General features: G+C 43.8%; 1 protein-coding gene across 2 annotated transcripts in view; it reads left to right on the top strand.

Moving 5' to 3' along the window:
- Window positions 1-21,420, top strand: part of CLYBL (citramalyl-CoA lyase) — a 2,321,716-nt gene that overhangs the window by 537,248 nt on the left and 1,763,048 nt on the right. For both annotated transcript variants that reach the window (XR_013599874.1, XM_078657618.1), the window contains exon 3: window positions 13,112-13,150. Coding sequence is in view for 1 of the 2 variants with exons in the window: in XM_078657618.1 (XP_078513744.1) it covers window positions 13,112-13,150 (39 nt within the window). In the remaining variant the exon portion in view is untranslated. The remainder of the gene's footprint in view (window positions 1-13,111; window positions 13,151-21,420) is intronic.

The raw sequence follows: 21,420 nt of genomic DNA on the forward strand, positions 1-21,420 counted from the left end.
TGGAAAATCTGTATGTAATGTATAATTGTACAAAATGTGATATCTGTGGTTGTTTTCTCATGCTGATACGATGAAATAAAAACATTACAAAAAAAAAACAACTTTGCAGACTTTTGATGAGGAGATTCCTGAAGATGTGATTGAAGAGGAAATTCCTGATGAAGACATGTTATTAGTTCTTTTAAATTATGAAAATTCAGAAGAATAAATTTATATTTAGAAATTAAAAATTGTTTAAGACATTATTAATTTTTATTTGTAATTTATGAGGTAATAGCGAAGTGATTGTAGAATAAAGTAAGACTTATAGTATAGACTGCAACATTTTTATGTTACATAGTAAGTTTACTCATAGTTACTTCCCTTCTCTCACTATATTTTCTCCAATGTGTATTTGACATCTCTTCTTCATCTCCTGCCTCCTTTCTCTCACTGTCTGTCTCTGATACACCCTCTCGCCGCCATTTTGTGTAGTTTCAGAAGAGAGTGACATGTAATAGTGGGGAACGTGAAAAGGGGGCAGGGTAGAGGGCCCCTGACCCCCCAGGCCTTATCAGGGGGTCCCAAAAGGATCTGTTTCTGCCTTGTTTGGTTGGTATACATGAGGTACAGGTAGAAGCACAAATGGAACAGAGCATTGGGCCATAATGAACACACAGATAGCAGGAGAAAATAATGGCTTATTATCACAAACAGAACTGTCAATATTTTCTGACCACAAGCAGGAAGCAAATCCCAAAACTACCCAGTCCAATTCCAAGTTCCAGGGCTCTGATGTATTTCAGTGGCTTTCTTATTCAGTTTGGAAATAGCCAACAGCACATTTCTGATGCAATGTCTAAATAAAAACATTATCTTGATAGACCTTACGGTGTTCTTCTTTATGAGAGCTAGAGTACCAATATGTTCGAGGGAGGGCGGAGTAGTACTTATCAAAGTGTGTACAAGATATTTTTCTTGCAGAAAAAACAGTATTCCAAATATGAATATTAAAGCTAGTACACATATTGTAACAAAAACAATCTTTGTTTTGGGGGACCAGGAGGACCAAACGGGGTCATGGGAAATCACCCTCCAGGGCAAATACCCTCAACGATCCTGTCCAGTGTCTCAGGCAGTGCACCAGTATTATTCACTCTAATCTAACAGGCACCAGAGACACAGCACCTGTACCCTGAACTCAAGTCCTTCCCTAACTTCTGTGTTACTCTGCTGGCGCACTGCTCTTTTGTACATAGTGTGCCCAGGCACCCCCTTATTAACAAAGGTGCAGACTTGTTTTCAGAGACCTGATGCACAGAAACTGGAATATCTGAAGCAACCCTTGTTTCAGAGAGGGTCCCCTCAGGCAAAACCTCCTTGCTCTTGTTATCGGTCTGTGCCTCTCTTAGCTAGGCGTCAGAACTGGAAAAAAGTGAAGAATCAGATCTCCATCCTGATTTGTTACCCCGTCTTTCACCCAAGAATTATTCAACAGCGGTAGGGGTACACGTTTCTTCCGGCCTTCCACCTTCAACGCTGTTATAGTGGCCATCAACACTGGGGTGGGTCCCTTCACCTCGGCTCCAAATTAGACTTGCACTTAGTCCCCTGGTTAGATCGGATATCCTGGCCCCTCTGGCAATGGTTGTAGGGCTTTCATAAATCAGAGGGGGGAGGTAGAATGTATGGATCCACTCAGCTTCCAGGCTGTATAATCAAAAAATCAAGTGGAGAGTGGATCACTTGATACTACAGCACCAGGGTTCTTTGGAGACCTTCTTAAAAAAACCTCATGCACGCATGTAAGAGATGTGGTGGTATATCTTGATTCTCCACTGTTATATGTAGCGTGGGTGCATCATCATAGGGTTTTTATATAGTTGTATGCAAGCTCCACCCGGAGGTAACCACTGGCATTGTAGCAGTGTCCAGAAATAGTGCTCCCAAAAATAAATTGTGAGTCTAAAAAATCCTTGGATCAACAAAAGAAATCTTTAATAAAAATAAATGATTCAAGAATTATTAAAGAAGAATTCTGTATAGATGTGGATCATGTAACCAGATCCGCTATACATAAATTTGGTCAGGATTGGTCGACATTTTTCAGCCCCACTATGCCCAGCCGGGTCTAAGGGGCTTTCTTCAGGACCGAGATGTAAGTTTAAAATACTTGCACAATTTGTGTAGTACAGCAGTGGTTCAGTTCTCCACCTTACATTTTTGTGAGGTCAGTAGTACCTACAACCAAAGAAAAAAGAAAATACTATACATATAAAGATGGTTCTTATATATGTTTTTTTACCCTATATGCTTGTCTAAAAATTTTTGGAACACTAATTTAGTGATAGAAAAGTACTGTGAACACATTACTGAAGGTGTTAAGTTCGTCTCATCTGTCACCAATTGATGTAAAACAGATTTAATTTCAAATTTAAGGTGGAGATGGTGGAAATTTAGTTCAGCGCGATTTATTAAAACAGCGCGATTTCCTAAAAATATTTTTGTGATGGATTAGTAGTTGTGAGCAATAATGTATTGGACAGGTGGCATAACTGTAATTCCTAGATTTAAATAAGTGCCCCTTTTATAACATCTCTTCTGCCAATGAACTCATCATTTTTATATATTTACTCGGGTAGATATATAAAAATGATGAGTTTATTGGCAGAAGAGATGTTATAAAAGGGGCACTTATTTAAATCTAGGAATTACAGTTATGCCACCTGTGCAATACTGTATTGCTCACAACTACTAATCTATCGCAAACAACAATATTTTTAGGAAATCGCGCTGAACTAAATTTTCACCACCTCAAATTTGAGATAAAACCTGTTTTACATCAATTCGTGACAGATGAGACGAACTTGACACCCTCAGTAATGTGTTCACAGTATTTTTCTATCACTAAATTAGTGTTCCCAAAAATTTTAGCCAAGCATATAAGGTAAAAAACCATATATAAGAACCATCTTTAAATGTATAGTATTTTATTTTTTCTTTGGTTGGAGGTACTACTGACCTCACAAAATATAAGGTGGAGAACTGAACCACTGCTGTACTACACAAATTGTGCAATTATTTTAAACGTACATCTCGGTCCTGAAGAAAGCCCCTTAGACCCGGCTGGGCATAGTGGGACTGAAACATATCGAACAATCCTGACCAAATTTATGTATAGCGGATCTGGTTACATGATCCACATCTATACAGAATTCCTCTTAAATAATTCTTGAATCATTTATTTTTATTAAAGATTTCTTTTGTTTATCCAAGGATTTTTTAGACTCACAATTTATTTATGGGAGCACTATTTCTGGACACTGCTACAATGCCAGTGGTTACCTCCGGGTGGAGGTTGCATACAACTATTTAAAAACCCTATGATGATGCACCCACGCTACGTATAACAGTGGAGAATCAAGATATACCACCACATCGCTTACGTGCATGTATGAGGGTTTTTTTAAGAAGGTCTCTAAAGAACCCTGGTGCTGTAGTATCAAGTGATCCACTCTCCACTTGATTTTTTAATGGTTGTAGGGCAGCAGTTATCTGTTAGTGAACAGAACAGAAATCTTTAGACAAAACACAAATAATCAATCAAAAGAGGATATTCAATTTCAGAAACGCCCCTATATTATTCATCTGAGGAACCTCAAAGAAAAAAGAATTCGAAACAACTATTCTTTTTAACAAACTTGTACTTAATAAGTCATAGAAATCACGATACAGCTTCTACTTTGTGAACCTTCACGATTGTGCAAAACTGCAGACACCTCTAAAATTATTTTCCTTGCATAAGAACCACCATGTTTTGCGCTTATGACCATGCTCTCATATCATAGGTGTAGTGTAAAACTCTGAAACTGTGAATGTAACAGTGATCCATATTACATGAATAACTGATAAATTAAACATAACCTAGTAGGTACATGAATTTTCCAGCAGAACTTGTTTGTGACAGACAAGAAAATCAGCAAAATAACATTTTGTTCTGAAAAATATGTGCTATCAGCATATGGGCATCTTTCCTAGCATTGTGAACCATATGCACCATACTTTTCACGATCTGGGCCATGTAATATCATATTCAGAGGAGAAACCTATTCACCAGCTCTAGCAAAGGCTGTCAGCTCGATTACATAGACTAACTAATAAGGGACTCCTGATGCCTCTTTGACTTATATAGTCCTGTAATAACATAAACAATAATGGTGTTGCCACCTGGGAATTTGGAACAAAAACCACCAACATATAGTTCCCCTTAAAGGTCAAATAAGGGAACATCAGTCTATTCTACCCATCCTTTCATCCTTACCCCCTTTTGCAGTTGGGCAGACTTGTAGGAGGTAAATAGCTTGGGGAATCCATACCAAGGAGGCCATGTCCAACACTATTGGACTGACCACTTTGTAAATTTTGCTGTACAAGCACATTGAGCTAACTAAAAAACATTAATCCAATGACCAACTACCAATTCCTTTAGCTATTGTGCTGCTTAACATGATCGCGCATGAATGCAAAATGTATTTTATTGCCTCCTCCTCTAGCCCTAGCACAGCCGCCTTAAATTTACATAATTATTTCTGTATGCATGGCAGAGCTGCTCTCTCTCTCTACGCTCTGGCCCCCTCCTTCGGAAGGTCTTCAAAGATCGAAGTGCCAGAGCAAGCCTGCCAGAAATGAATCCTCCTGTGTGGGCATTTTGCATTCATCAGTGCTAGTCTGCTAAATACAAAACTTGGCACCTGACCCTTAAACCTGTTGTCCCTTGTCTGAGCAAAGTTATCCCCATGTGGCCATCACAATTCAAAGTAACTCTTTGAGAAGCATGACACCCTGATCCGTGCCTGTGTGCTGATATTTTAAAGGTAGGATGTAACTTTTGCTCTTCATTTTTTATTCTCGTGCACTGTGCTTTCTAGGACCAAAAGAACTGGCTCAAAATTTTAGTTTTCAGAATGCCATGATGCACCCAGAACTATTTTGCATTAAGGCGTGCGATGTAATTCACATGTCTCGAGCTACTCTTTTTGTATAACTTTTAATTGTATTTGAGACTGCAGCCATTTGGCCATACTAGAAATCATATTTTAAGTTTGTCACTAGGATACAGTAATATTGTCATTGTTACAGAATCTAATATTCACCTTTTTTAATTGTGATGCATAATATATTTAACCATTTAAACATTGAAATCTTAATGCACAATTTGCACAGGGTAATTTTCTACATTGCTAAATATTATTGAATTTTCACAGTAGTGTTATTAGACATTATAAAAGATCATAATAATGCAAAACAATTTAGTGCAATGACTTTTAATACTTTTTTACATGTTGTCATTTTTTCTAATAATGATCTCTAACCCTGTTGTTTCTGCATATGAAAAGCAGGCCTCCTTCCTTTCTTTTTGTTTTTAAATGCATTTATTTATAACTCTTACTAAACTTCTTTTGAAGCACAGAAGCTTTACTGGAACATAGAAAGTTTATTTCACCCTTTAGAAAGTAGTAATTATTTACCATCAGATCCACAAATGTACTTCTTAGGAAAGCAACAGGAAAGAAAGTCCTTACTTTTATCCTTTATCTTTTATCCGCAATAATGAAGCTGTATTTCTAACTTTCAAAATTAGTAGTCTTTAATGCACATGCTTTTATGCCATTTAGTACTAACTTAAAACCTAGTTGCCACAGTGTTTATTTGTAGCTTGTGCCTGGGTAAACCCTGTCTTATTTATTTAGCTGTGTTTTATGACTGACAGGTGTTAGCTTCTGTATTTTTTCAGGAGAGAAGGCATTGTGCGCTAGGACTGATAAATCCTGTCTGACAATTAATGGCACAGGGCCCCTTGTGATGCTATCTGTTTCCAATATGACAGCAATGTGCTGTATTCTAATGTCCTCACAGAAACCCAAAAAAAGTTGATAAACCACTCATTACCTCCCTCTACTGTGACAGACAGCTTCCTTTGGACAGACAGCTTGAGCAGCTGTTAAAAGCTCTCTTTCTGATGCTGGGAATGAGGCTCAGTTCATTCTATTAAAAAACAGGCATTCCAAGCCAGTCAAAATCTATCGTTTGCAGTGTGGTAAAAGGAGTACGCTTTTATTTTAGCAGCAACCAATTACTCATATAATGTGAATACCTTTTAATATTTAATATGATGCATCTAAGGATAGTGCTGTAACATTTTGCACAGCTGGAAGACAGTAATAACAAAATGCTGGGCATCTATTTTTAATGTTGTTAAGTCCTAGTTGTGTAAAACACACAAATTTGTTTTTCTCTGTGAAGCCTACTTTTCCCTATTGAGTGCCTATTTCCAGTTAAAGTTAGTTTTAATATTATATAGCTCTAGCAATACCCAAAGGTCTCAAAGCGCCTTATTTGTTGTGAGATAACATTTTCTCTTTTTATATGGAATGCTAGGCAATTCTGCCTCGAGTTTTAATAATCTTTTTTTTATCATTGTGGCAATATTATAATTGAATGTTCACACTTCTATACTTTGTTACTGCTTTACTTTCCATAGTAGCGTGCAGCTACTTAACATATTTTATATAATTAATTCTTTGAAATTTAAAGTGTAATTCTTCCAATGGCATCTGTAGAACACAATGACAACAACAAATCAAATTGAGCTCATTCCAGATATTTTCAAGAAGGGGCCACACACACATAACACACAACACAGCTTGCTAAGGCAAGCCATCCTTACACAAAGAGCACAGTCGGTACTCACTCAAACAAGTACTTCACAAGCATTGCCACCGGTGTCAGTCCACAAACCTCATATACACTCAAACACACAATCAAACCAAAAATAAACACCAGGACAAAAACAAGAGGCAGCCCTCAGACTGTACTCATACCAAACCAATTGTAAATCATATTTTCAAACAAAAGAGGTCTCCAGAGACTGCACCAAGACAAGTAAACAACCAAAGACTGTTCCATGTTCATCAAGCAAATACCATAAGGAGAAAATCCCCACATTCGTTCACAATCAAACATATCTTGTCGACTCTTTCGTCCAAACAGACACTGCTCAACATACTGAATCCTATTAAAATCAAATGACCCATTTACTGGCCATCGCAGATCAGGATCCTTTTTTGTATATTTGTTCCACAGTGTACTATACATTATGGAAGAAATACCATATTTAATATACATAAACCTATTAGGTGTCCCTCTAGGGGAGCTGGCTGACTACTTTCTAGTCTAGATCCATATGGGTACCTCCAAGACATCAACACATTCTACGAAGTGTGCTAGGAGCAGGCATGCCAAAAGTATTATAGTAAAATATTATATCATTGTCAAATAGTTTTTATACCAAGTATATCAAAAGTAGAGACAAAAATCTCCTCATTACCTGTCTTTATTTAGCGCAATAAATAAACAAGCAAAACCAGAATCTTGGCCAAGCAAATCCAAAATCAAGAGTGTCACTTCAGCGACCTTACCAAAGAAGACAGGCTCTAGCCCCAGACCTTTTCCAAAATACGCCGAATTACCAGTTGGTCTGGCACAGTGTTAATCATAAGGCATGCCTATTACAGGGGTCCGTAGACCCACCCAGGGGTCCGTAGACCCACCCAAAACATGATAGGGTAAAACCCCCAAGCCTTTGCAAGAAGAGACCGAATTACCAAGTGGCCTGGAGGAACACTCAAGAGCGCTCCTTATCACTACTTACGAATTTTACTAAATGACAAAAGTCTCCAGCCTCCACCTGCCAAGTTCTGGGTTGACCTAATGGCCACTGCAATACTTATGCCAAAGGAGATCTGTTGGGACCGGCCACCACCTGGAGGGTCAGATCGGGAAAACCGGAAAAGTCACTTCGGTCTGCAAAGACAAGGGTCTCCTCATGCAGGGTACCTCCTTAGCAATATTCTATTCCTCCGTCAAGACACTCCTTCTGGCGACCGCGTCTCCGGTGAGCCCCATGAGTCGGGCTCCAGTTTGTGAAAATTAGCCTTTTTAGGGGCCCACCGGTACAGGGGTTCACCCTTCTCTGTCCACGGGTCCTTAGACTAACAAAGTAGAGATTGGCACCGAAGCTGGAATATCAAATAACAAGTTTATTCACTCATGAATGAGACCACGTCCATACTACACCCTCTGGTGTTCCAGGAGGAAGTGGCTTGAATGCCAGACCATGGGTCTTTTATACACAGTTTGTTGCAGAATAAGCATGGAGACTCAAATGGAAGGTACAGGCATACACAGAAGTAGCTTTCGACTAACATGGTCAAACAAATATCACTTAGCAAAGTGGAGGGAAGACAGAACTTGCTTACATCAGTAAACATGATGGACAGTTACATTCTAAAACAGGTGCATTCTTGCAGCTACAGGCCTTTCTGAGCTTATACAGTGCTCTGGTTCAGTACTGAAGGAGTTAACTACAGTTGATGACTCAAGCTGAATAGAAAGGGAAGCAACAGAGAAGACGGCAGAATCACATGGCTAACAAAATGGGTGCCACAACCAAAATGGCTTCAGCTCATGCTAACGCTAATTTCTGTTGATTCCCACAAGAAGGCTGACAGGGCTAACGTCGGCTAAGCGGATTATTAAAATGTTCAATGAAGTACCTAACCTTTGCCCTAGATGCCTCGTAAATATGGCAAACCTTTATGATATGTTGTGGCAATGCCCCATGATTAGGAATTACTGGTAAGAAGTAGTAGCTTTAGTCTTGAAAGTGACGGTTCGGTGGATTGATTTGTGGGGCTAAGAAGCACTGAGCAACAATTTAAACAATGGACCTTGCTTTGCTCCTGGCAAACAAGAAGATAGCAATGAAATAATAGGCATTCCTGGAGTTTACCAGTTATTTTGTAGCTTATTGACCTGGACTAGACACCTAGGAGTATCGAGGGTGAGTGGCATGCACGGCTCTCACCAGTTTTAGTTTACCCAGAATCCCCGGCAAACCTCAAACTTTAAATAAAAAACACATTTTTTATGATGGAAAGTTCTGAAATCTGTGGGGAGCCTCAAACTTCCATCCACCCCGCATTCACCCAAGTCTCCCGATAAAAATGGTACCTCTCATGTGTGGGTAGGCCTAGTGCCAGCGAAAAGAAATGGCCTAGAACACCACATGGAAGCCTCTCACTTTTCCCCAAAAACGGACCCTTTTTTACAAGTAGGGTAGCTGTTGATTTTGAACCCAGCTAAGCTGGCACTTAGGGAAACCTAGCAAGCCAGTACATTTTTTAAAACTAGACATTCTGATGTATCCAGTGTGGGCTGACTTGCGTGGCTCTCACAAGGTTTTTTTACCAAGAATTCCTTGCAAACCTCAAACATTGACTAAAATACACATTTTCCACACATTTGTTTGATGGAAAGTTCTGGAATCTGCAGAGAGCCACACACTGCCATCCACCCGGCATTCCCCCAAGTCTCCTGATAAAAATGGTACCTACTTGTGAGGGTAGGCCCGTGCCTGCAACAGGGGATGGTCCAAAACCCAACATGAACGTATCGCATTTGTCCACCTAAAACGGAATCTTTTTTTTCAGTGAGGGGAGCTCAGCCGGCATCACGGGAAACCTAGCAAACCTGTACATTATTTAAAACTAATAAGAATTGTAAAAAACAAGGACCCCCTGAATAGTAGCGTCAACAGAACTCCTAGGACAGGGATAACAATGTATGTGAAAAAATTCCTAGGCAGTAGCACAACATGTGACATCAGATAACAGCAAGAAAAAAACATATAAAATAACAATGGATAGTACCATCAATTTAATGGACACATTTAAAAACACAAAATAAATTCATACAGTTTATGACAGGTATAAATTGTCTATTGACAGAGCATTAAAAACATGAGTTTACATACATCAAAACCAACAATAATCATCAATATATACAAAAAGCCTAACAGTTTTAATTAAAATATCCAAACATAGTGGCGATAAGCATCGACGCGCGTTTCGGCGTGGAAAACGCCTTCTTCAGGAGCCACAAAGGGAAAGATATGTATAAAATCTGGAACATATATATAAAGAAAAAGGAAAGAAAAAACACCATCATCAAATTATTTCATTACGGTGTTGCACATTAAACATTATACAATTCTATTCAAATTACAATAACATTTTTATATAAACACAAGAGGAATTTTCTGCTGTCATCTAGATTCCTATATATTACATCATGTTTTCTAAAGGTAACATAAAAATCGACCTCATATACAGTACAATGATAATAAGTACCCAGCGCATCAGATACGTAATAAACAAACAAAGAATGAAATAAAAAGGAAAAAAAGATTAGGAAAAAAGGGGCATAAGAAATTTAAGCTAATTATCAAAATGTTATTTATGTTTAGGGTATATATATATTGTGGGGCTAGCAGGATTATGTTCGCCACAGCAATTGAAAATGGTAATATCCTATTTACCTAATCAGTTCCCAAATGCAATAGTTCATTGACCACATGAAAAATAAACACTTATTTCATTTAAAAATTACAATGATATGATAATGTCGAACTCACTCTCAGGTACTGAGTCGTTGAAGTTAAGAAATCCCTCCGTTTAATTCCTCGTATTTGCAGAGAGCAGGGATTGATATAATCCTAATTCTGTGGTAAAGAGTATGATACTAGAATTACCATTTTCAATTGCTGTGGCGAACATAATCCTGCTAGCCCCACAATATATATACCCTAAACATAAATAACGTTTTGATAATTAGCTTAAATTTCTTATGCCCCTTTTTTCCTAATCTTTTTTTCCTTTTTATTTCATTCTTTGTTTGTTTATTACGTATCTGATGCGCTGAGTACTTATTATCATTGTACTGTATATGAGGTCAATTTTTATGTTACCTTTAGAAAACATGATGTAATATATAGGAATCTAGATGACAGCAGAAAATTCCTCTTGTGTTTATATAAAAATGTTATTGTAATTTGAAAAGAATTGTATAACGTTTAATGTGTAACACCGTAATGAAATAATTTGATGATGGTGTTTTTTCTTTCCTTTTTCTTTATATATATATGTTCCAGATTTTATACATATCTTTCCCTTTGTGGCTCCTGAAGAAGGCGTTTTCCACGCTGAAACGCGCGTCGATGCTTATCGCCACTATGTTTGGATATTTTAATTAAAACTGTTAGGCTTTTTGTATATGTTGATGATTATTGTTGGTTTTGATGTATGTAAACTCATGTTTTTAATGCTCTGTCAATACACAATTTATACCTGTCATAAACTGTATGAATTTATTTTGTGTTTTTTAATGTGTCCATTAAATTGATGGTACTATCCATTGTTATTTTATATGGTTTTTTCTTGGTGTTATCTGATGTCACATGTTTTCCTTTGTGCTACTGCCTAGGAATTTTTTCACATACATTATTTAAAACTAGACACCTAGGGATATCCAGGTTGGGTGACTTGATTTGCTCTCACTGGGTTATTTTGTACCCAGAATCCCTTGCAAACCTCAAACTATGACTAAAAAACTATTTTTCCTCACATTTCTCTGATGGAAAGTTCTGGAATCGGTGGCGACCCACAAACTTTCATCCACCCAACATTCTCCCAAGTCTCCTGATAAAAATACTACCTTGTTTATCTGGGTAGGCCCAGTGCCCTTGCAGGAAACGGCCCAAAACACAGCATGGATGTATCACATTTTTCCACTGAAAACAAACCATTTTTTTCCAATGTGGGTAGCTTTAGATTTTGGACCCTAGCTTAGCTAGCACCTAGAGAAACCTAGCAAACATGTACAAGTTTGAAAATTAGATACTTAGAGGTATCCATGGTGGGGTGACTTGCATGGCTCTTACCAGGTTTTTTAATCCAGAATGCCTTGCAAACCTCAAACTTTGACTGAAAAAACACATTTGACTCACATTTCCAAGATGGAAAGTTCTGGAATCTGCGGGAAGCCACACACTTCCATCCACCCGACATTCACTTAAGTCTCATGATAAAAATGGTACCTCACTTGTGTGGGTAGGCCTGGTGTCCGTGACAGGAAACGGCCTAAAACGCAACATGGACGCATCTCATTTTAAGTAGAGCTCCTGTGTGTTCATATACGGTCTCTCCTGGTGGAACGCAACATGTTTTGAAAGCAGTTTAGGGAGGGAATGTCAACGTTTCAGCCTGTAGTTAGTCTTTGGGTCTCATAAGAACAAATGTCGTCTGACTATACTTCCATAGAAAACGTGGAATCTTGGGACCTTCAATAAGGCATTCTGTAAGCAATACATGCAAGAATCCTTCAAACAGATTCTGCAATGTATACTGTGCCGCTGGTTTAGTTTAAGAGTTTTAAAACTTGTTTACAAGTTTACAAATCCAAAAAATGAATGAATTAATACTATGAAAAACCAGTGCTGCATTATACCGCATAATCTAGTCAACGCAGTCCGATAATTTGGTGCTCATACACATAATTCCAGTGACCTTGATGATAGCTTTGTGAGATTTCACAAGGAGCACGCCTGCACAGAAAGCTGCAGGGGCTATTATGTAAATGTGTGCTTCTTGAGAGAGGTAAAGGTACATTTTTAGCTTTCAGCCTGTAGTTAGTCTTCGGGTCTCATAAGAACAAATGTCGTCTGACTATACTTCCCTAGAAACCGTGGAATCTTGGGACCTTCAATAAGGCAGTCTGTAAGCAATACATACAAGAATCCTTCAAACAGATTCTGCAATGTATACTGTGCCGCTGGTTTAGTCGAAGAGTTTTACAACTTGTTCACAAGTTTACAAATCAAAAAAATTAATGAACTAATATTATGAAAAAACAGTGCTTCATTATACCGCATAATTTAGTCAACGCAGTCCGATAATTTGGTGCTCTTAAGCATAATTCCAGTGACCTTGATGATAGCAATATGAGATTTCACAAGGAGCACACCTGCACAGAAAGCTGCAGGGGCTACTATGTGAATGTATGCTTCTTGAGAGAGGTACAGGTACATTTCTAGTTTCTGGAAATTACTTTTATACTGACAATGGCCCAGCAGGTCCTCCAACAATAAAGTTTTGCATACGCCCTAACAAAAGTATGCTATGGTATTGGGTATGTGGCAAAGTGAAGTAATACTATGTTTTTTTGTCTTTTTTAGTGTCTTTGGAGAACCTGCAGTTTCAGGAAAGAAGATAAGGTAAGTTAACTTTGTCTTTATTTACTGTTGCATATATCTCACATCTATTAGACTGTGTTAGAACAATGCTTCTGTCTTCTATGTTGGACAGTGTTTTTGTCGGACTCAAGAGTTGATAAAAAAGGTCCCTCTCAGGATCGGTTCGTAACTCAATATGGTCTTCCTCTCGACATCCTCAATCTCTGAAGACTTTTATAGTACAGAGCTTTGAGATGATCAAGTGGGGGAAGGGAAGGAAGGGAACAGCGAGGAAGGAGGCGTAGAATACAGAGAGATAAGACTAAGATCCCATAGAATCGAAACTTATTGCACTATACCTGAGTCTGATATACACATATACGTTGTACCGTACACGGGGGAGGACTTGTCGGAACTGGAAGACCTTAAAGACTTGGAAACGTCAGAGGCAACTGAGATAACAGAATTAATTACAATCTATACCAGAATACTGAAGTGGCACGTACTTGAGTGACCACGGGACGTTATTGACGCTTCCGCTACTGGAATTTCGAACTGTGAACACTCAAACTGTGCTTACTGTATTATCTTGCCCTGTAGAAGCCCTTTCTAGGGCATTACGCGTTGGCTGTACCAAACTGAAAAGAATATACAAAATAAAGAATTTGCAACGCACAACAAACAGAACCTGTGAAATAATCATTATTGTTCATTGACTCATTACTGTACTCATTTGTATTGCCTCTCATCATTTTGTCTAAACTGTGTAAATAACCTTGAAATACCTGTAACAAAAGATAATTTCCAATACTGAATATTTGATTCTCATCTCATCTTGTGGTTTATTCTCCGCAAGATATGTCTCAAAGCTCTACAAATAAATCAGGATGTAGTATTTAATATTATTAGTCTAGTAAGCAATCGTTTATCATGCTACTGATGAAACGAACTATCTAGATCATTCACACATCATAGGCAGAAGAATCTTCACTCAGAACTATAGGAGCCACCCTGTTAAAGAAAATGGCCAAAAAACATCATAATAAGAAAACAGAATTTGCTGCGCTTATTCCTTTTTGTATGATATCACTCAATTCATTGCCAGGTATCCTGTTGATTTAGATTTCCTTAACTTTATTGTCTCCATAATTCTTTTTTTTAATGAAGCAACTTATCCATACTGTGGCGTTTTTTTCATTACTGATCCCAGCGATATTCATAGTAACTTCCAAAGAGAGTCAAGGAACAATCATCAACAGTTAGAGTGCTCCAAAATATATGCGAAAATTCTAGCTAATCGTCTATCCCCGCTACTTCCTCAACTGATCGGTATTCTCTAGATCCCGATAAGACCCACTTGTCAAAACCTTTGGATTTCCAGAGGCTTCCTAATTTCTCCGAGTTCCAGAGCGGGTTAGCCAGTGTAAGCTTGTTTTCCCCCTTTAGGTGCCTATTGACTGTATGCTAAATCTGAACGGCGTGCACCGTGGGTCCAGTCAACGGAAACCTACGGGGCCCAGCATATAGCGCTCTGGTATATTCTCCCCCGGGAAGCTGCCACCGATCTATGGCAAATCCCGGATCATTTAGCTGACCATAGACCTAGTGATAGTGATTGATAGCCGCAAGCTGGGACGCCCAGTAATATTTTTTAAGGTCAGGCAACCCAATTACTCCATCATACAAATTGAGGTTTAATTTTGAAAACGCTACCTTTCCAAAGGAGCTGTCTCTGGAGACCCTCGATTTCTCTAAAATAAGACGCTGGAACTGGATCCATCGTGTTATGAAGAGCATACAAGAACCGAGGCAGAGCCATCATTTTAAAAAGCACTGCTCTACCCAGCAAGGAGAGCGGAAGGGATTTCCAATGAGAGACATCACTCTTAAGTCACAATAAGGGAGGGTTAAGATTGTTAGCGTAACGGAGTTTTGAATCCAATTTTATATAGGTACCAAAGTATCTAAAACCTTCACGGGCAATTTGGATCGGGCAAGCATTTGGAATAGCCGGTATGTCGCCTCGGAGAACATACAGCTCCGATTTAGACCAGTTTATCGCAAAACCAGACTATCTGCCAAAGATTGCCAGTACTTCCAGGAGGCACATCAGCGATCCTCTCGGATTAGTGAGATAGAGCAGAATGTCGTCTGCGTACAGGGAGATCTTATCTTCCCACTCCAAAGACCACCTCATTCCACGTATTGACCAGTCCTGTGTGACCCTTGCCACAAGCGGCTCCAGGGCCAAAGCAAAAAGAAGCGGAGATAGGTGACACCCCTGTCCGGTGCCCCTGCTCAGGTGGAAGTCAGGGGACTTGTGATTATTTACCACCACCCGGGCCATCGGATCGGAGTACAGGAGGTGTATCCAGCCCGTAAATTCCGGACCAAAGCCCAGTTTGTCTAATACTGCAAACAGATACGGCCACTCAACCATGTCAAATGCCATGGTGGCGTCTAAAGATACCAGGGCTGCCGACTCCATTATCGTCGGGGTCCTCCCCAGCACCTCATGCAAGCGACGCAAATTAAGGGCCGTATTGCGGTGGGGCATAAAGCCCGATTGATTTGGGTGTATCAGAGTGGTGATGACTTTTGCCAACCGCGTTGCTAGCAATTTCGCAAGGATTTTGGGCTCTACATTAAGCAGTGAGATGGGCCTGTAAGACGCGCAACTGGTTCTGGGTTTGCCTTTGTTGTGGATGACCACGACATTTGCTACCCGTTGGTCATATGGTAGCTGCCCCTTCTCCTTACTTTTTCCAAACATAGAACGGAGGTGAGGGCCAAGCGCATTCGGCCTCAATTTGTAGAGCTCAATAGGGATCCCGTTAGGTCCCAAAGCTTTCCCTAAACGTACACCTCTGATGGCCAGGGCTACTACATCGTCCGTTAGCGGGGATTCCAGATATATTGTCACCCGACAACGTGGGTAGCATAATATCCCTAATCATCTCCCCTTTTTCCGTTTCAGTGAATCTGCCCGACATGCTATACACCTCACGATAGTGATCTGCGAATGTATCTGCTATGGCCTGCAGGTCTGGAATAGCTCTGCAGTCTTTCACCTGCACTTCCGGCACTAATCTTGACGCCCACTCCAGTTTATCCAACCAAGCTGTCAACTTTCCTGCTTCATCGCCGTGTTCATGTATCCTACTCTGAACCTCTCTACTCTGCGCCTTAGCTCTGTCCCTGGCAATGCCATTGAACTCATCCTGCCGCAGCCTCACAAGGTGAAGGGCCTCCGGAGTTACCGCTCGGGCCACCTCTTCCTCTGATTTCAACACTACCTTTTTTATGTTTAAATATGTGGCTCCACTAGAGAACCACACATTTCCAAATAAATATAGAGGCCAAAGGGGGTCGGCCCGTTAACAAGGAAGGCCGTTAATTTATTTATACCGGGGGGGGGTAATTGAGCCATTACCACAAGGATTGTTTCAATTTTTTGGGGTTTTTGTAATAAAATGTATATACATTCCCCTCAATTGCGCTCCCAGAGGAAAAACAGCATTTAAAAAAAAATATATTTTTCCCCAGGGGGTATCGGGCAATTACCACAAGGGCCCACTGGCCCAAACGAAGATCCCTGGTGACCTAGTTGATTACTGATTGTAGATTGCAGCACGGCTGCGATCCACAATCAGGAAACAGTTTCAGAAAGGCCTTGTTTGAAAGGGGAGGCTCTCCCCTTTCAAATGAGGCTCCCTGAAACCTGGGGAGGCCTTTTTGGCCTTTTTTCCCCACCGGAGTGGGAGAGGGAGCTTACCTGCTCCTCAAGCTCGCTCTGTTGGGAAACTAGGACTGTGTGCCCCTTGCAGCGTGCTGCTATCATAGAAGGGTTAGGAGGAGGGGGTGGGCTGACAGGGAAGCATACTGCCTCCTTTTAACAAAAAAATGGAATCCCTCTGGTGTTTGCACCAGAGGATTCTTTTCAGCACTCCTCAGTGTCAGCCAATGGCCAACAGACGCACACCGGGGAGGGACTTTGGGTTTCGCCCATTGGCTATAACCTACTCTAGAGGGGTTAAGGACAATATGTTTTTAAAACAGTTCAAATGTTTCTGCGATTTTGAATGATGAGCACTTTTTTCCCAATTTTAGGTCTTTGCACTTTTCTTCGTGAAATTCTGGGCTTAATCGAAATTCACGACTGAGGCTAGTCATTAAATCAATGCATTTAAATAAAATGAATCACATTAGGCTCCACAAGAAAGACAGAGTGGTTAAGTCTTCAAGTCATAAAGTTTAAAAGGTTTACAAGTGGGGGTGTGGCCTTACTGGAGATGCCGTAGGACGCGCCTTGTGGGAGCTCCGGTCCTCCACTGCTGTTTTGGGCCTCTAAAAGCAGAGCTGGGGTGCTTATATCGGCCCCCCCGGGGTGAGAGGCATCTGCGGAGGACTGCGGACCCGGAGGTGTGGTGCACTTCGGTCTGGTGGTGTCCCCGGTGTGAGGCTGACTGGGGAAGCGCTGCGGCCCGGAGGCGGGAGCCGCCATTTTATGTGTGGTCTGACGGCTCCGGAATCGCGCCCTGCAAAGCCCTACCGGTGCCGGCGGCCGCAGAGACATTCCTGCGAGGGGTGCTTCGGCGGTGACTGGAGCCCTGCAGACGCGGAGTTGCCTTGGCTCCTGGGTGACGGCGGGAGCCTGTGGTCGCGGCCAGACATCGGGGGGGCTGAAACTGGGAAGGAGGACTTTCCCCCCCTGACGTGCGCCGACTGGCAGTGAGAGGGTATCGGGGGCATTGCGCTGGACCCCCGACTGAGGCCTTCTATCGTGGGCGGCCCTGGTTCCTGGAGGGGCCCCGCTGTGGTGGCAAAGGTGTGGGGAGACTGCCGCATCCTGGTGGTTTTTGCGGACCCCCCTGTGAGTGCGGGCCCCTGGCGGAGGGCCTGCAGTGCGGCTGTCTCCCGTCTTGTGGTGCCCCCCTGAGAGTCCGGCGGGGAGTGCGAGCCGGAGTGAAGGCCGGAGCCGCCATTTTGGGACCTGTCTGCCGCGGCGCAGATTGCGGCCTCCTCGGGCCTGCGGACCTGCTGGGGAGTCCCAGAGGTGAGCGGGGTGGAGGTACCTGAAACCCTGACCCCCGGGGGCTGCCTGTGATCTACCGACTGGAGAAGTGCGTGGACAACAGGGACCAGAGCTGGACTTGGGCTGTCTCCCCCTCTCCCCCCGTCCTGCTGGAGGTGCTGCGGCCTGGACGCTGCCAGCGCTGGAGGTGGTCAACTCAGGTGAGAGGGGAGTGGGAGTGCGTGCTCCTCCCCGACATCTTGCCTGCTTTCCTGCCGTGGGTTGGCACTCACCTCCATATGGTGGCCTCTGCTCCTGCTGCGGGCCCTAACCTGCTCTTAGGCACTGGCACGGGGGTGTCCTGGGTGGCGGCCTTTGACTTCATCTAGTGCCCGACCTGCAGCCCCTGAGCACCCCACCCCGGTGGACCTGGCCCGCGGCGCTTGCCCTGTCTGCCCGGGGGCTGGGCGAACTTTGAGACTGCGTCACATGGGCCATTACAGGGGGTGCAGAGACGCTACTGCTGCGGAAGGCCTTTGGGAAGGCAGTGGAGAGGCGGGTATACCCCCCCCTCTTGCGTTGGCGCCTTGTTGGGGGCTATCTGTATGGACCCTTCCCCGTTGCTGAGACTACCTGCCCTGCGACACATGCTCTGTCCTAAGCCTCGGGGGGCTCTCCACCTGTTTGGGGGTTGCTAATTGGGGGGCAGCGTGAGCTGGCTTGGGGTGGTGTGGATGGGCGGCCTGCTGTACTTATTGCATTGACTGACTTCATACGGCCCCCTAAGCTCCATCCTTGCTTGTTGAGGTGGGTTAGGTATCTCCACTGCGCCCCGTTTTGCAGCCTTGGCTCCACTCCGTTCACGGTTTGTGCCCTTGGGGGGTAGCGTCACCACCTCCGACAGTTGTGTCCTGCCTGTTGGCGTCCTCTAGGGGGGGGGGGGCGGTCTGGAGAAAGGGCCCTCCTGCCTGTGTACCAGTGAGCAGACGGGCAGGGTGCTGGGGCCTGACACCGTACATACGGTTCTGGGACTGAGGCTCCGGCCCACATCTGATGCACACTCTCCGACTACCTCCGAACCACTGCAGGGCTAGCGATGATGCGCTCCAGAGGGGGCAAGGCGGACCCGGCGGCGGCCTCCAAGGACAATTCTGTTGTGGCTATGTGGGGCAAGGCGGGGGCGTTAACGGCCTCTGAGGGCTCCTCCCAGGCGGCAGGGGACTCGTTGCCGGTCACTCAGGCGTTTATGGCCTCCTTCATGGCAGAACTCAAGACGGAGATCGGCTCCCTCAGAACCGAGGTGCACACTTGCGTGACGGAACTTCGGAGGGAAGTCACGGACTTAGGAGACCGGGTAGATGGGCTTGGAAAAAACGATGGATGCGCGCACGGAGGATCAGGAGCAGTTATGGCAGCGTCTAGCGGTTCTGGAGGAGCAGAATATTGAGCTACAAGTCAAACAGGAGGATTTGGAGAACAGGAGCTGCCGGAACAATCTGCGCATCCGGGGAGTTCCCATCGGAGAAGAGGGGAAGGACATCCTAACGTTTGTAGCGCAGCTCCTTCACGAGGTATGGGGTGATGAAAATGCCTCGCCGCCGACTTTGGATCGGGCGCATCGAGTCTCTGGGCCCCCGGGGCAGCCGGGCCTCCTTTCCGACATACTGACACGGGCCCATTTCTTTACTGAGAAGGAAGCCATCTGGAATGCAGCCCGTGACAAACAGGACCTCCGCTACCAGGGGCACAAGATACAGATATTCCAGGACCTGGCGCCCAACACCCTGAAGCGTCGACGAGCCTTAAAGCCAGTGACAGAGAAGTTGCGCTCCTTGGGCATCCTTTACCAGGGGGTCCACCCCTTTGCCCTCATATTCCAGTGGGAGAGCAGAAGAAGAGTGATACGGACCTTCACGGAGGCGGCGCAGCTCATTCAGGTGCCAACATCACCGCCGACTAGCCCATCCCGCTCACGGCAACAGGAACGGATACCAGCCAGGCCGACCTGGACCACTGTTCAGCGTCATCGTCGCACGCCCCCGCTAGACGAGCGGTCGACCTCCCAGGCCAAGCAGGACATCATTGCGCACATCAAATCCCTGGAGGGAGACCGGGAGGAATCTGTCTCGCACCCCTTGACACCATGATCAGCGGACTGGCTCTCCCCGTGCAACAGATTGCCCACTCCCACGGCGGGCTTCACTCACTCCGGTGGGTGGTACTCTGCAGCCTATGTCACCCTATGCCCTGGCTCCTGGTTGAGAGGGTGGAGGTAGAGGGAGCTCCCTGTGGATAGAGCTGTGAGGCTACTGCGGATCCACCCCAGACTGTCCCTAAGGGAGTGACATCCCTGAGAGTATCCAAACCCTTGGGTGTAGGATGCCCTGTACGAGGGTCAGAGTAGTGCAGCCCTGTTGGCTGTTAAGGTTACACTATGTTTTGTGGCCAGCTTGGCCGCTCTCTGTTCCCCTGCGCTCTGCCTTTGTTGGGCTTTTCCCTTTTTTTCTGTGTCTTTTCCTTCTCTGCTTTTCTCCTTTCTGGCTCTCTTTCTTCTCTCTCTTCTCCTCCTCGTGTGCGACGGGGTGGGGACCGGGCGGCTGCAATCTTCTGGGCAGGTGGGGAAGGGGGATGCTGCCCCTATATCCTTTCCCTCACAATGGTGGGAGTGGGAAGCGTGGATGAACCCTGATTGCTGCGCGATATGGCTGTGAACTTCCGCAGACCTTTGAAAGTCCTAACACTTAACGTTAAGGGCTTACACTCCCCCAATAAGCGTAGGCAGGTATGGCACTACCTTCTCCAGCAACACCCGGATATCCTATTCCTCCAGGAAACCCACCTGCTGCAGGCAGACACGCAGCGCATGTCACATCCTATGTACCCTCTCCAGTTTTGGGCTGCTGCTGACACTAAAACAGCGGGAGTGGCCATATTGTGCAGGGCTGGCTTCAGGCGGGGGGATACAAAGCCCTTCCGGGGTGGTGATAGGCGTTCTCTTAAAGTCACGGTGCACTTGGGGAGTCGTCAGTTTACCCTCTGTAACATATACGCGCCCAACCAGATGCAGGACAGGTAGCTCCAGACGCTTCTGCGGGAGCAGATTTCATGTGGGGACCCGTCCTTGATATTGGGAGGGGACTTTAATCTAGTCTGAGATCCGGACATGGACCGTAGCGATGCTTCCTTCAGCGGTACCGGAGCAATGTCCTCTGCGCTACGCACGCAGATTGCGGAGCTAGGGTTAATTGATGCGTGGCGCTACCATTGTCCGGGGCTGTGGGACTAATCCTTTTACTCA

Source organism: Lissotriton helveticus, chromosome 8 (genome assembly GCF_964261635.1).
Source record: "Lissotriton helveticus chromosome 8, aLisHel1.1, whole genome shotgun sequence".
Taxonomy (NCBI): Eukaryota; Metazoa; Chordata; class Amphibia; order Caudata; family Salamandridae; genus Lissotriton; species Lissotriton helveticus.